This window comes from Panthera uncia, chromosome A2 (assembly GCF_023721935.1).
Source record: "Panthera uncia isolate 11264 chromosome A2, Puncia_PCG_1.0, whole genome shotgun sequence".
Lineage (NCBI taxonomy): Eukaryota > Metazoa > Chordata > Mammalia > Carnivora > Felidae > Panthera > Panthera uncia.
The window spans coordinates 70,406,222-70,423,298 of record NC_064816.1 but is presented as its reverse complement, the minus strand read 5'-3'; the positions used below and the strand labels follow the sequence as shown (position 1 = coordinate 70,423,298).

Here is a 17,077-nt window from a genome sequence, read left to right as displayed (position 1 = left end):
TATTTATTTGTAACTAATGCTCAGGTTTTACTTTTGAATTGCATGAATGAATGGGGATGAGAGAGCTTAAGAAAACAACACTGGTAACAGTTGAGGATGCAAAAATACATGAATGGATGTAGAAAGTGAATAACTGGGAAGACAGTATTTCTAACATATACATATACATATACATATACATATACATATACATATACATATACAACATATCAGTTTAGATCCACTTCTTCCAAACAATGATGATGGATGGAATTCTAGTGCATATTGCTTAACAAGATCAGTTAATTACCCATTTTTTCCTCAAATGTGTTTTGGCTAAGTGTTATAAGCTATTATCTATTAAAAAGTTTTTTTAGGGGCACCTGGGTGACTCAGTTGGTTGAGCATTTGACTTCAGCCTAGGTCATGATCTCGCCGTTGGTGAGTTTGAGCCCCACGTCGGGCTCTGTGCTGCCTGCTCAGAGCCTGGAGCCTGCTTCGGATTTTGTGTCTCCCTCTCTCTCTGCCTCTCCCCGACTCATGCTGTGTCTCTCTCAAAAATAAAACATTTTTTTAAACGTTTACTTATTTTTGAGAGAGAGACACACACACAGAGTTAAAGCGGGGTAGGGGCAGAGAGAGAGGGAGACAAAGGATCTGAAGCAGGCTCCAGGCTTCCAGCTGTCAGTCAGCACAGAGCCGGACTTGGGACTTGAACTCAGGAACCGTGAGATCATGACCCAAGCCAAAGTTGGACGCTTAACTGACTGAGTCACCCAGGTGCCCCTAAATTCCTGTATCTATTGACATGCAGAGATAACACCACCCCATTTATCCCAAATTTCAGGAGGAGAGACACATTGTTTTGTATTGTCAAGGCAATAGGGCTGGAGCTCTGGATGTGGAAGGGGAGTTTCATACTTTGTATGTACACAGTCCCTGCTCTGATTCTGTTAGATTGCACCTGGGAATACTTAGTCATTTCACAGCCACAGTGTGCTTCTCTGTGGGATTTCCTGCTTACTAAATGGTATTTTATTGGCACTTCCTTATTTCTCTGGCATGCTGACAATTCTTCAATGACAGGAATATGATTATAAGGGATTTCCAAAGTATGAGCATAGCCACCTCTGAATTATACTGGAAGATGAGTGGTACATCCTTAGCTATTGCTACCAAAGAGCTTTGAATGAAATGTAGCTTCTCGAGTTTCCACTAAATACATGTCCTTTTAGCAGGCCTTTAAAAAGACTTTTTAAAAACTTTATTTCCAATGACTTTTTTCTGTTTTGTTTAATTATCAGCATTATAATGGTATTTAAAAAGTGAAACAGCTTTATGAACACATAATTCATAGGCCATATAATTCACTCATTTAAGGTGTACAAGTCGATGGTTTTATATTCACAGAGTTCTGCATCCTTCACCACAACCAATTTAAGGCATTTTCATCTAGGGGCGCCTGGGTGGCTCAGTTGGTTAAGTGTTTGACTTTGGCTCAGGTCATGATCTCCCGGTTTTTGGGTTCGAGCCCCAAGTCGAGCTCTGTGCTGACAGCTCAGAGCCTGGAGCCTGCTTAAGATTCTGTGTCTCCCTCTCTCTGCCTCTCCCCCACTCGCATTCTGTCTCTTTCTCAAAAAGAAATAAACATTAAAAAAATGTTTTTAAAACATTTTCATCTTTTAAAAGGAACCCCAAACTCATTAGCAGCACTTCCTATTCCACTTCCTGTCAGACCCTGGCTCTACTTTTTGTCTCTATGGATTTGCCTATTCTAGACATTTCACAAAAATAGTATCATATAATATGTGGCCTTTTGGGACTGGCTTCTGTCACTTAGTGTAAAGTCTTAGCATGTATCGGTACTTCATTTCTTTTTATTGCCTAACATATCCCATTGTGTGGCCATCCCACAATTTATTCACTTATTGGTTGATGGACAGTTGGGTTACTTCCACTCTTAGGCCAAGATGAATAATGCTGCTATGAATTGCACATTGAGTTTTTTGTGAAGACGTATGTTTTCATTCTTTTGGGTATGTTCCTGGAAGTCCAATTGCCGGGTCATAAGGTAGCTTTATGTTTAACTCTTTAAGGAAATGCCAGACTGTTTTCCACAGTGAGCACGCCATTTGCAATCCCATCAGCGCTGTATAAGAATTTTGATTTTTCCACATCCTTGCTAACACTTGCTATTATCTTTTTCATGACAGCCATTCTAGTTAGTGTAATATGGCATTTCATTGTGGTTTTCATTTACATTTCCCTGATAGCTATGGATGTTGAACATCTTTTCATGTGCTTATTGGCTATCTGTACATCTTGTTTTTGAGTGTGTAAACACTCTGCTCATTTGAAACTTGGGTTGTCTTTTTATTGTTGGGTTGTATGTTTATTGTGGTTTTCATTTGCATTTCCCTGATGGCTAGTGATGTTGAACATCTTTTTTCATGTGCTTAATGGCCATTTGTGTATCTTCTTTGGAGAAATGTCTGTTTTGCCCACTTTGCTCATTTAAAAAGTGGGTTATTTGCCTTCTTATTATTGAGTTGTAAATTATTGAGTTTCTTTATAAATTCTACACATTTTTAAGTTGATGATGTTTCATTTATCTATTTTTATCTTTTGTTGCTATTGATGTCATAACTAAGAGATCATAGCCAAATTTACAATCATGAGAGTTTATGGCTATATTTTTTTCTGTTGTATAGTTTTAGCCCTTATGTTTAGGTCTATGATCCATTTAGAGTTAATTTTTTTTTTTTTATGTGGTGTAAGGAGGGATTCCAACTTCATTCTTTTGCACTACCATTTTTTGAAAAGACTACTCTTTCCCCATTGAATTATCTTGGTATGGGGGGTACTTGTGATGAGCACTGGGTGTTGTATGTAAGTGATGAATCACTGAATTCTACTCCTGAAACCAATATTGCACTGTATGTTAACTAAATATAATTTAAAAAAATGAATTGAAAATAAATCTGAAAACTTCCATTGTCTGTATATCTGTCTTGTTTTAATACCATGCTGCCTTATTTACAGTAGCATTGCAGTAAGTTTTGAAATTGGGAAGTCTGAATCGTCCAACTTTATTCTTCTTTTTCTAGATTTTTTTGGCTATTGTCCCTGGTATTTTCATATGGATTATAAGATTAGATATTATTCTACAAAAAAAGGCATCTAGGATTTTAGTAGGTGAAATTGCATTGAATGTGTAGATCAATTTGGGGAGTATTGCCATATTAACAATATAAAGTCTTCTGATTCATGACAGTGGGATGTCTTTCCTTTTATTTAGGTCTTTAATTCCTTTCTTTTCAGAATGTAAGTTTGTTACATTTATTCCTAAGTATTTTATTCATATTGATGGTATTGTAAGTGGAATTTTTTTCTTAATATAATTTTTAGTTTATTTATTGTTACTGTGTAGAAATACAATAGATTTTTTATATTGCCTGTATCTTGCAAACTTGCTGAACTCATTTATTAGTTCTAAGAGTTTTTTAGTGGGTTTCTAAGCATTTTCTGTATATATGATTATGTCATCTGCAAATATAGTTTTACTTCTTTCTTTCCAGTCTAGATTCCTTTTATTTCTTTTTCTCTATTTTTAAAAAAAATTTTTTTTAACGTTTATTTATTTTTGAGACAGAGAGAGACAGAGCATGAACAGGGGAGGGTCAGAGAGAAAGAGAGAGAGGGAGACACAGAATCTGAAACAGGCTTCAGGCTCTGAGCTGTCAGCACAGAGCCCGACACGGGGCTTGAATTCACGAACCGCGAGATCATGACCTGAGCTGAAGTCGGACGCTTAACCAACTGAGCCACCAGGCGCCTCTCTTTTTCTCTCTTAATTGCACTGGCTACAACCTGCAGTACAATGTTGAAGGGATGAGAGCAGGCATCCTTCTCTTATTCCTGATATTAGAAGGAAAACATTCAGTTTTTCATATTTACTTTTGATATGTCCTCTGTCTTTTTCACATATGTCCTGTATGAGATTGAAGAAGTTCACTTCTCTTCCTAGTGTGTTGAGTATTTCAACATGAAGGGTGTTGAATTTTATCAATGCTTTATTTGCCCCTGTTGAGATGATCATTTTGCATTTTTCCTTTATTTTAATGATTTGGTCTGTTTTATTGATTGATTTTCAAATGTTAGATCAACCTTGTTCCTGAGAAAATTGATCCCAATTGCTCTTGGTGTATAATCCTTTTGTATATTGCCAGATTGAATCTGCTAGTATTTGGTTGAGAATTTTTTTTGTGTTTATATTCATAAGAGATATTGGTCTGTATAGTTTTATTTTCTTTTGATGTCTTTGTGTGGCTTGACCTCAGTATATTACTAGCCTCAAAGAATAAGCTGAGAAGGGTTCTCTTTCAGTTTTTGGAGGCATTTATTACGAATTAATATTAACTCTTCTTTAAATGCTTGGTAGACAATTCTTTAAATGCTTAGCTGTTATTTTGAGATAGTTCTTCTTTTAAATACAGGTATGTACAGCTATAAGTTGCTCTCAAATACTGCTTTAGCTGCATCTCATAAATTTTGGTATGTTTACCTTTATTTTCATTTGTCTTGAAGCATTTTCTTTCCTTTTTTAAAAAAATTTTATTTGAGTATAGTTGGCCCACAATGTTACATTATTTTCAGGTGTACAAGATAGTGATTCCACATGTTTATATGTTATGCTATCCTCACCACAGATGTAGCTACCATCTGCATCATAGAACACTGTTCCAATACCATTGACTATATTCTTTGTGCTGTGCCTTTTATTCCCATGACTAATTTATTCCATAACTGGAAGCCACCTCTCTTCACCATTTTCCCTAGCCCCCACCTTCCATCCCTCTGGCAACCATCAAACAAAGTCTGTTTCTGCTTTTTGTTTGTTATTTCATTTGTTTTTTAGATTCTACATATAAACAAAATCGTATGGTATTTGTCTTTCTTTGACTTATTTCACTTAGCGTAATACCCTCCAGGTCTATCTGGGCTGTCTCAAATGGATGTATCTCACCCTTTTTTATGACAATGTAATATTTCAGTGTGTGTGCGTGTGTGTGTGTGTGTGTGTGTGTGTGTACATGTACAAATATACCACATATTCCTTATCCATTTGTTTCTCTCTGTTTTTTTGAAAATTTTTAACATTTATTCATTTTTGAGAGACAGAGTGCAAGCAGGGGAGGGGCAGAGAGAGACAGGGAGACACAGAATCCGAAGCAGGCTCTAGGCTCTGAGCTGTCAACACAGAGCCTGATGCAAGGCTCGAACTCATGAACTGTGAGATCTTGACCTGAGCTGAGGTTGGTCGCCTAACTGACTGAGCCACCCAGGCACCCCGTCCATTTGGCTCTTGATGGACTCTTAGGTTGCTTCCATAACTTGGCTATTGTAAGTAAGGCTGAAACAAACATAGGGGTATATACATCTTTTTGAATTAGTGTTTTTGTTTTTTTGGGGGTAAATAGCCAGTAGTGGAATTATTGGATCATATGGTCTTTCTATTTTTAATTTTTTGAGGAACTCTTATATTGTTTCCACAGTATGGAGTGTACCAGTTTACATTCCCACCAACAGAGCACAAAAGTTCCTTTTTTCTCCATGTCTTTGGCAATACTTGTTATTTCTTATCTTTTTGATGTCAGCCATTCTGACAGGTGTAAGGTGATATCTCATTGTGGTCTTAATTTCTGTTTCTCTGGTGATTGGTGATGTTGAGAATCTTTCCATGTGTCTGTTGGCCATCTATAGGTCTTCTATGGAAAAATTTCTATTCAGGTTCTGTGCCCATTTTTAATCAGATTTTTTTTTTTTTGGTATTGAGTTGTGTAAATCCTTTACATATTTTGGATCTTAACCCTTTATTGGATTTATCATTTGCAAATATCTTTTCCCATTCACTAGGTTGCATTTTTGTTTTGTTGATGGTTTCTTTCACTGTGAAAGAACTTTTTATTTTGATGTAGTCCCAATAGTTTATTTTTGTTTTTTTCCCTTGCTTTAGGAGACATATTTAGAAAACTATTGCTATAGTTCATGTTAGAGAAATGACTGCCTGTGTTCTCTTGTAGGTTTTCTATGGTTTCATGTCTTACATTTGGGTCTTTAATCTATTTTGAGTTATTTTTGTGTATGGTGTTAGAAAGTGGTTCAGTTTCATTCTTTTACATGTAGCTGTCTAGTTTTCCCAGTACCATTTATGAAGAGACTGTCTTTTCCTCATTGTGTATTCTTGCCTCCTTTGTAATAGATTAATTGACCATATAATTGTGGGTTTATTTTGGGTTCTCTGTTCTGTTCTGTTGATCTATGTGTCTATTTTTGTGCCAGTACCATACTGTTTTGATCACTACAGCTTTGTAATATAACTTGAAGTCAGAATTGTGAGGCTTCCAGCTTTGTTTTTCTTTTTCAAGGTTGCTTTGACTATTTGGGGACTTGTGTGGTTCCATACAAATTTTAGGATTGTTGTAGTTTTATGAAAAATGCTGTTGGTATTTTGATAGAGATTGCATTGAATCTGTAGATTGCTTTTGGGTAGTATGCACATTTTTAAGATTAATTCATCTAATCCATGAGCATGACATATATTTCCATTTGTTTGTGTCATCTTCAATTTCTTTCATCGATGTTTTATAGTTTTCAAAGTACAGGACTTTCACCTTCTTCTTTAAGTTTATTCCTAGGTATTTTATTCTTTTTGGTATACTTGTAAATGGAGTTATTTTCTTAATTTCTCTTTCGTTATTAGTATATAGAATGATACTGACTTCTGGGTATTAATTTTGTATCCTGAAATTTTACTGAATTCATTTACTCAGTAAATAATAGTTTTTTTGGTGGAGTCTAGGATTTTCTATGTGTAGTACAATGTTGTCTGTAAATAGAGCTAGGTTAAACTTTACCTATATGGATGCCTCTTATTCATCTTGAAGTATTTTCTAATTTCTTATGTGATTTTCTTTGTTGCTTATTAGTATATTGGGATTATGTTGTTTACTGTGCACATATTTTTGAGTTTCCAAAATATGCCTCTGTTAGTGATTCTAATTTTATTCAGTTGTTATCTGAGAACATATTTTGTGTGAACTCACTACTTTTAAGTTTATTTTAGCTTGTCTTATTGCCTATGATATGATCTGTCCTAGAGAATGTTCCATGTGCACTTGAGAAGAATGTGCGTTTTGTTGTTGTTGCATGAAGTGTTTTATAGTCATTTAAATATAGATGTATTTGGTTTATGGTGTTGTTCAAATCTCTTCTTTCTTTTCTGATATTCTCTCTAGTTGTTCTATTCACTATTTGTATTTGAGTATTGAAACCTGCTATTATACCTGAAGTGTCTGTTTCTCTTTTCAAATATGTCACTTTTTGCTTTTTATATTTTGGTAGCTCTGTTTTGGGTGCATATATGTTTATAATTATTATATCTTCCCAGTGCCATGGCCCCATTTTCCTTATAAAATCTTTTATTTTCTCTAGTGACTTTTTTTGGTTTGTTTAAAATCTATTTTGTCTGATAGTAGTATAGCCACTCCAGCATTTTTATGGCTATTGTTTGCAAGATCTGTTTTTCCCCATGCTTTCTTTTTATTTTCAGCCAATTTGTATCTTTGAATCTAAAGCGTGTTAGTAAGCTTGTTTCACTTAGTGTTTCACTAAAATTATCTGGCACAAATTGTCACTTTTAAGAGTGATAATGTTGTTTCTGTAGATGAGTTCATGTTTATTTAATGTCCATACATTTAATACTATTATTCTGGATAACATAATGATATTTTTAGAATATTAATCAGGTGAAGTCTCCCCCTTTCAATAAGTTTATATATAAGTTAAAAGATTTATTATCTACTTTATTCCTATTGGTCTGAGAAGCATAGCAGATAAAATATGAGTACATTATTTTATAGTGAGGAAATGTGTCTATAAACTTAGATTTGAACTTGTCTCTCATTTTTTAAAAATTTTTTTAAACGTTTATTTTTAATTTTTGAGACAGAGAGAGACAGAGCATGAACGGGGGAGGGGCAGAGAGAGAGGGAGACACAGAATTGGAAGCAGGCTCTAGCCTCTGAGCCATCAGCCCAGAGCCCAGCGTGGGGCTCGAACTCCGACCGCGAGATTGTGACCTGAGCTGAAGTCAGACGCTTAACCGACTGAGCCACCCAGGCGCCCCTTGTCTCTCATTTTTTAACATAATAATTTTAAATCCCAGTGACAAATTTAATTTAAAATTTACTGATTTTATTCTTTTTGGTACAATTGTAAATAGAGTTATTTTCTTAATTTCTCTTTCTACTATTTTGGTATTAGTACATAGAATGCTACAAAACTACAAGTTTTTCCAATCATAATAGTTAGAAAACAGCTAGAAGTTGCCAATTTTCATTGCTATATCTTTCTTGAAATGGTGTTGAAAAGCAAAAAAAAAAAAAAAAAAGTTTAGTCATTAAATATTCTCATTTACTTGCTTTTAACATTATTTAGTACTCTTATAAGGTGATTGACAGATTATGTATGGGTTGCAGAAAAGGGAAAACTAGCTTCTGAAAATGGTTGAATAACAGCTGGAATTAATGAATAAGGAAGTGATTGAATAAATGCATCAACCAGATGAAATGTAGGTTTTTTTAGGTATTCTGTGTAATGAAAGGCTTAACAGAATTCAAGGTAGTGAAAAATAAGAACTCTATGATGTTACAATGACTGATAATAATGTAAATGATAGTGTTAGCTCATTTTTATCTGGTACTTATTGTTTGCCAGGCACAGTTCTAGTATCTGTACGTATAGGTCAAGGATTGGATTATCAAAACCGACTGACATCAGTTGAAGATGTTAATCAGTATTAAGCTTTACTTGTAATTTTAAGGGTACAAGGAACCAAAAGGCACAGGAAAATCAGACTGAGGTCTTGAACATTGAGAGAGGCTTGCTTTCTTCCCACAATAGACAAAATTCTCAATCCCAGAGCAGTAGGTACTATACCTAATGAAGTACATGGGTTACCTCATACAGTAGGGAACATTGCAGGCTGTGAAATGTTACATTTTATACTTTGATAATGCATAGCTGGTGTCCCATCCCTTATAAACCTATAGATTCTAGGCTTGTTTATCATAGTAATTCTAAGCCAGGAATAATCTGCTTTTAAAAGCCTTCTATGGATAAGTATTACTTTTTTTTTTAAGCAAATACCATTAGTATATTTGCCAGTAATTAGCATGCTTATAAGGAGAATAGCCCAGGTCTTCTGCCTTTTTTCCTGGAAGAGCCTCCTACCCAACAGGAAAAAAAAAATGCTCTTTTTCATTACCAATAGATTAACTCATTTAAATTCAAATTTAATTATTTATTTTGTTACTATAAACAGGTAAAATATATTAAGAAGGCACCTGGGTGGCTCAGTCAGTTCATTGTCCGACTTCGGCTCAGGTCATGATTTTGCTGTTCCTGAGTTCGGTCCCCGTATCAGGCTCTGTGCTGACAGCTTGGAGCCTGTAGCCTGCTTCAGATTCTGTGTCTCCCTCTCTCTCTGCCCCTCCCACACTCATGTTCTCTCTCTCTCTCAAAAATAAATAAACATTAAATTTTTTTTTTTAAAAAAGAAGGAACTTAAGACACATTTAAAAAATATTTTATCTTATTTGGTTTGGTTTAGTTTGGTTGGTAGGAGATGGAGTGAGAAATACAGTAAATGTATATTCTCACCACCAACAGGTATCCACAGTAGCAGCTTGTTGGTTTTTCTCTTGTGTGTGTGCATGCACAAGTCATATACAATTCTTTCTTCTGTTTGATCTTAGAATATTTGAGAAATCATCTGATGGTTTCAATTTTCAATTTTCTCTGTTTTTCTCACCCCAACCCTCAATCAGGATGGAGATCCAGTTCGTCCAGGAGTGGCCATGACTGATCTTGCTACTGGCCTGTATGCATATGGAGCCATTATGGCTGGATTGATACAAAGATATAAAACTGGGAAAGGACTGTTCATTGATTGCAACCTGCTGTCATCTCAGGTATCAATCCAAAAAGCATTCTAGATTGTGCTGTAAAGACGTGTATCTGGGTCATACTCTTTCATATCAAATTTTATGGTCACATGTGCAAAAATAAAAACAACAGAAAAAAACCCACAAACAACAACAACAAAAGCTATTTTGTTTTGATATAGTTAATTATTGTCATCTTAAAATAAGTGGGCCATGAAGATTTTGTTGTAATAGGCATTGCTGTTGAATTAGAATTTTAAGGACTGTTTATATTAGAATGAGTGTGACAAGAGTGAGACAAGAGTACGTTTGGTTCTATTTTATTGTCACATGAGCTCTGTAACTTCTTTTGACCAGAGTTTCTTCACCTTTTTTGTACTGTAGACCCCTTGTGTACTCTGGTGAAGTCTATGGACCTTTTCTTAGAATTATATTTCTAAATGCATAAAATGATATACTTAGGATTGCAAGGGAAGCCAATTATATTGAAATATAGTTATTTCAATGTAAAAACCAATTTTGTGTTATAATAACATATCGTTTTTTTTATTAACACATTAAACCATAAGATCTATTATTGGGTCTAGTAACTACTACAATTTTGAGGAAATGTTGAACATAAATGATGCTTTAAGATACCTACAATAACTATAATATGATATGAAAATATGTATAATATTTATTGGTGATCAAGCCATAGGTACTACTAATCTCCTGTGGTTTGCTGCTTATACTCGTAATTGAAGAAAATGCTAAATTTTATCTAGGAGTTGGATGGAAATAAAGATCTAATTTTTTCTGTTCAGGTTAATTAGTTGCCAGAATTCTTTCCATGGACTCCGGAGTAAGAACCCTTGGTTTAGACAGTTATCAGTTATGTTATGCCAAATACTAAACTGGTAGAATAAAAGAGTTAACTCTCACATTGACATTTTGCCTCCTTTTTATTGGAGCAGACCCAGGTGCTGTACCATAGGTGGACGTTGATTTGGAACAGATAATTTTTCGGGAATAGAATAAAAAAGAAAATAGTTTAATTTGTGCAAGGAGATATTTTACCGTGAGAAAAATTACTTTATAGATGGAGATCTCAGTTAGGAATTTCAGATTTAAATGGCATACACGGGAGACTAATAAAGTTGGAAAACTGCTTTGGAGATATTTTCTCTTAGACAAAATTGAGGAATTATCTAGAGGTAAGAAAAATATCAAATGGTTGCAGGTGAATTACAATGTCTGGAGTTTCAACATTAGCTTTGAGTTACAGTGAGCATTTTAATGGTTAAATAAAAGGGTAAAATAATTCTCTCCAAATGAATGAATGGTCTTTTGAATAGAAAAACACAGATGTTAGTTATGGGAAGAAGCTGAAAGCCTTTTTCTTCCCTCCTCTAATTTAATCGCTGTAAGGAACCTGATGTAGGTTAAGTGACTGTTTACAAGTTACACATTCAATAAGTATGGAAGACATGAAGGTTTCATGGGTGTTTGACCTGTCTGATCACAGAGGGTCCTAGGCTTAGTTTAAAGTCCTTAAGACTCCTGAACTGTACTTAGACTGCTTTACTTATATGTCAATGATAATTAGCTTTGGAAGAAATTCTCCTGTAGAGTATTATAGAGTTTAATTCTCTTCCATCACCTAATGCAATGATTCACAACTCAGAGGTGTGTGGGTCCCTGGAGATGGGAGTGGAGGGGGGTGGTATGACTGGTAGGGCTGTTTCGAAGTGAGGGTACAGTAAGTCCAAACTCATGCATGCATACACACATATACACATTCCAGTCATTTTGGGTATGTGTCTGTGTTTGTTGTTCATGCTATTTCCTAAGACTGTAAGTTCCCTGAATGCAGGAATGTTTGTTCCTGTTTACAGTGGTAACCTAATAGCGTTTCCCAGTATTTGTCTAGCAGTCTCTCCCAGTCTTTTGAGATCAGTCGGGGACCCACTGTTACCAGTAGGTATGTCACACAGCCTTTAGGTTTGCTACGAAAGATTAGAAAAAGGTAGAAAACCATTGAATTAGAATAAGTACTTAATAAACAACTTATGATGAAATGATGTGTTTTCAGTAAACTAGGTAGCAGTGATTTAGCTGTAGCTGATGGTGCTGTAGTTAACCTAGTCAAAGTTTGCTAACATTATTTGTGTATTTAAGACTCATTAACTATCTTTTTTAAAATTGAGGTAAAATTGGGGCACCTGAGTGACTCAGTCGCTTAAGCATCCAACTTCAGCTCAGGTCATGATCTCGCTGTTTGTGGGTTCAAGCCCTGTGTCAGGCTGTGTGCTGACAGCTCAGAGCCTGGAGCCTCCTTCAGATTCTGTGTGTGTGTCTCTCTCTGCCCTTCCCCCGCTCTCGCTCTCTCTCTCTCAAAAATAAATGAACTGAGGTAAAACTGATATATAACATTATATTAAGTTCAGTTGTACAACATAATGATTTGATATTTGTATACATTGCAAAACGCTCACCACGTCTGGTTAACATCGGTTGATTTTGTTTTCTCAGGGTGAGAACTTTCCCCATCTACTCTCTTAGCAGCTTTCAAATATGTGGTAGAGTATTACTAGTTATAGTCACCATGTTGTACATTACATCCCTATGACTTATTTATTTTATAACTGGAAATTTGTACCTTTTGACCCCCTTCACCCGTTTTACCCACCCTCTGCCTCTCACAATCAGCAATCTATTCTCTGTATTATGAGCTCAGTATTTTTTTTTAAGTAAAAAAAAGTCTTCTAGATTCCAAAAATAAGTGAGATTATGCTGTATTTGTTTTTCTCTGTCTGGCTTATTTTACTTAATGCCCTCAAGGTCCATCCATGTGATTGCAAATGACAGGATTTCCTTCTTTTTTTTTTTTTTTTTATGGCTGAATAACATTCCATTGTGTGTGTGTATATGTATCACATTATTTTTATCCATTCATCCACCGATGAACACTTAGCTTGTTTACATACCTTGACTGTTGTCCTTACCTTTTACCTTTTATGATAAAAAAATTGATTAAGTCTAATTTTAGAGCTATGGACTTTCACATCTACTATTTTATTTTTATTATTTTTATTATTTTATTTTATTATATTTTTGAGAGAGAGAGAGTGTGAGCCTGGGAAAGGGGCAGAGGGAGAGAAAGAGAGAATCTTAAGCAGGCTCCATGCTCAGTGTGGAGCCTGATGTGGGGCTCGATCCCATGGCCTGGGATCATGACCCAAGCTGAAACCAAGAGTCAGATGCTCAACCAACTGAGCCACCCAGGTGCCCCATGTTTACTATTCTATATGATCTTCATAATTATCACCTGAGGTAGGTAGGGCAGGAATTTTTATTCCTATTTTACTTATAAGGAAACTGAAGTAGGAGAGGTTGATCTGCTTGACCAAAGAGTCACAGCAAGAATTTGGTTTCCGATATCCTGGCTGGTTCTCTTTTCCCTGCTTCATAAAGGCTAGATTTTTAGCACTGAGGGACAGGCAAGATCCAGCTTTCCTACACTGGGGCTTCAGAGGAGAAGGCAAATTTAGTAAGAGGCAGAGGAAGCAAAAGAGCACTCAGTAACAAGGGAAAACATAACAGGACTGGCTCCCCTGCCCCCCAACCTGCATGCCAAGAGTCAGAATAAGATAGTGCAACAAGGTGGCCCCTCTGGATCATTATCTAATCATGTTTAGATCCAGTGAATGAAAACTATCATGGAATTTAACCCGATGGACCAGTGTTTCTGTTGAAATGTGAGAATTTTGAGAAAAACAGCATTTGGAGTCATGGACACCTGGATTTTTTTATGCACTCTGGCCAATTGAGGGCTCACTGTGCCCCAGGCTCTGTGGTCGCTAGGTTGGAGTGCAAAGTGACACCTCAGTCCAAGGTTTAATACAAGAGGCAGCTGTGTCAGAAAGGAGAGTCTAAGGTGTGGTTTTCTAACAGGGCCTTGGAACATGGTTGGACCAAGGTAGTTAAGGGCCTTGTATGTTATGCTTCGGAATCTGGATTTTAACCTCCCAAGGCCTCTGTTTCTCTACCTACAAATTCTGTTGGTGATGGTCTTTTCAACCAAAGACTACGTCTGCTTGGGTACATGCTATAGTTGCCATGTGCTGAATAACCTCTGGGCTGTGGACAACGTTTGAGTTTCAGAGGGCAGTGGTACAGACACTATTTTTTGTTGAAGGCTGTCTGAGGTGCCAGGCAGCGGGTGGGAAGAACATTTTCGTTGTCTTAACCCACTGCAGCCCAAGCTCTGTTTTTCTCTTTTTGCCTCTGCCCTTATCTTGTCTCTGTACTTCTTCTCATGTGTGTTTCTCTACCCTTGGGCATCTCTTTTCTCTGTCTATTTCTCACTTGTCTTTCTTTACTTTCCTGTTTTCACTCCTATTCTGTGCTGTCGCTGCCTTCCTCTGTCCCCTTTTCTCCATGATTCATGATGTGGAGCTATAGGTGAAGCAGTTCTGGTCCCAGGTCTTACGTCCTTATACTGTACGGTTAAGGAAACTTACAGAATCGTTTAGCAGTTTGCATGGAAGAGAAAGGAAGACCTTTTTCCTGGAAGCCCCGGAAAACAAGACCATATATTTTACTGGGTTAAATGACCATTCCTGAACCAATTAATGAGGACTGAAAGAAATATGCTATTTGGCTTAAGCTGTTCTAGGTACTAGTGATAGTGTTAACTCTACCCAAACCATAAGACTGTAACTGGGGAGATGTGATTCACCTAACGCATTGTGTGGTTATCTTTTGTCCAGAGGAAGGGGAAATAAATGCTGGGGGGCCAATCAACATTCTACTAACATAACTGGGTTGTTTAGAGAATCTACTGCTCTCAAGGATGTGAAAAATTCTTCATAAAAGTATTCTGATGACTAGCATTAATTTTATTAGGTTATTTAAAAAATATTTTGCAGTGTTAGAAATGGGCTGAGATTGGGGCACCTGGGTGGCTCAGTCAGTTAAGCATCCAACTTCGGCTCAGGTCATGATCTCGCGGTCCGTGAGTTCGAGCCCCACGTCGGGCACTGTGCTGACAGCTCAGAGCCTGGAGCCTGTTTCAGATTCTGTGTCTCCCTCTCTCTCTGACCCTCCCCCATTCATGCTGTCTCTCCCTGTCTCAAAAATAAATAAATGTTAAAAAAAATTAAAAAAAGAAAGAAATGGGCTGAGATTAAAAAAACTGGTTATTGACATAATTATTTTATTATCATAATTATTATAACTTTTCATAATAGAGAAATCTTGACTAACTTTACTTAGTCTTTCCTTAAAAAAATTTTTTTTGGGGGTGCCTGGGTGGCTCAGTCGGTTGGGCGTCTGACTTCGGCTCAGGTCATGATCTCGCGGTTCGTGGGTTCAGACCCCGCGTCAGGCTCTGTGCTGACAGCTCAGAGCCTGGACCCTGCTTCAGATTCTGTGTCTCCCTGTCTCTCTCTGCCCCTCCCCTGCTCATGCTCTGTCTCTCTCTGTCTCAAAAATAAAATAAAACATTAAAAAAAATGGGGCACAGAGAGAGAGGGAGACACAGTATCCAAAGTAGGCTCCAGGCTCTGAGCTGTCAACACAGAGCCCAACACGGGGCTTGAGCTCATGAACCATGAGATCATGACCTGAGCTGAAGTTGGACACTTAACCGACTGAGCCACCCAGACATCCCACTTTACTTAGTTTTTCAATTTAAGATAACATAGATCCTAGATCCAAAAACCCAACCCAACCCCAAAATGATTAAAATCTGCTTCATGTAAATGTGAAGTGCTATTTCTAGATGCTTTTCAAAGTAATATAATAGGAAACTTCACCTTTTAAAAAACGTATTCACTTTCTTCTTCTTCTTTTTTTATATAAATGTTCACCTGCGTTAAGCAGATAGCATTCGAACTTCATTTCAGATGCCTGGAAAGTGACTGTGATTTCATGCAGTGGGTAAAAAAACAGGCTTTTCTAACTCATTTTGATTGCGTTACACAGGATGACAAATGAATGACTATAACATTCAATATCAGTTGCTAAAAATGAAATTTTGTACTCCCTCTCCTAAAAGTGATCTAGTGTACAATTACACAAATTACACTTGATTTGAATAGTAGCTAATTATTAACTCAGAGCTGATTGCCTCGACCACAACAAAACCGTTTCATTGTAGAGACATGACAGTTGCCAGGATGTGGTTTATAGTGGGCACCAGATTTTTTGTAGTTTCAAGGCTGTGAACTTTTAACCCTTGTCATAAAATTCTTTGATTTTTTTTTTTAAGTCTTAATATGATTTAAAGTTGTCAACTGAAGATTGTCTCACGTCAGCATCTAAACAGTATTCTTTAGATGATATTGGTAAATAACAAGGAAGTGGATTTGGATGTGGTTCCAATTATTCTGTTGCTCTTATTCTTCTGTTGTGGCTGACAGAAATATCTTTTGGAAGTTTTAATATCCTTCCTGTACTTAATTGCAACCAGGCTCCCTTAATTACTACTACAATGAGTTAGTTTTTTTAGCACCAAACTTCCATAATTATTTTCACATATAGAATGTTTTGACATTTTTGATGTCATTATTCTTTTTTCATGTTTGTAAAAGTGTTCATATTTAGGGTAGATAAAATTTTAACTCCCAGTATTATGGCACATTTTTGTGGGGATCAACTTCTGAATTTAAAATAAGTATAGTAATCTGAAATTTATCTTTTTGTGTTTTTAGATACACCTGTGTTTCTGCTTTTTTTTTTTTATTCTGTATCGTAAAAAAATTTTTTTTTTAGTTTATTTGTTTTTTGAGAGAGAGAGAGAGCAGGGGAGGGACAGAGAGAGAAGGAGAGAAAGAATCTGAAGCAGGCTCCACACTGTCAGTGCAGAGCCCGATGTGGGGCTCGAACTCATGAACTTGAGATTGTGACCTGAGCCAACATCAAGAGTTGGAGGCTTAACCAACTGAGCCACCTAGGTGCCCTTCTATATCTTTTTAAAGAAACAGTTTCAGTGAGGTATATTTTGCACATCATAAAATTCACCCTGTTTCAATGGACCATTTAATAATTCTTAGTGTATGTGTTGAGTGATGCAACCGTCACCATAAGTCAGGTTTTGAAATAAA

At 36.3% G+C, this 17,077-nt stretch overlaps 1 protein-coding gene across 3 annotated transcripts in view; it reads left to right on the top strand.

Moving 5' to 3' along the window:
• SUGCT (succinyl-CoA:glutarate-CoA transferase) overlaps positions 1-17,077 on the top strand; it is a 768,020-nt gene that overhangs the window by 128,018 nt on the left and 622,925 nt on the right. For 2 of the 3 annotated variants that reach the window (XM_049642762.1, XM_049642764.1), the window contains exon 8: positions 9,870-10,013. The exons of the other annotated variant lie outside the window; for it this stretch is intronic. In XM_049642762.1, the coding sequence (XP_049498719.1) occupies positions 9,870-10,013 (144 nt within the window). The remainder of the gene's footprint in view (positions 1-9,869; positions 10,014-17,077) is intronic. 3 annotated transcript variants of the gene reach the window in all.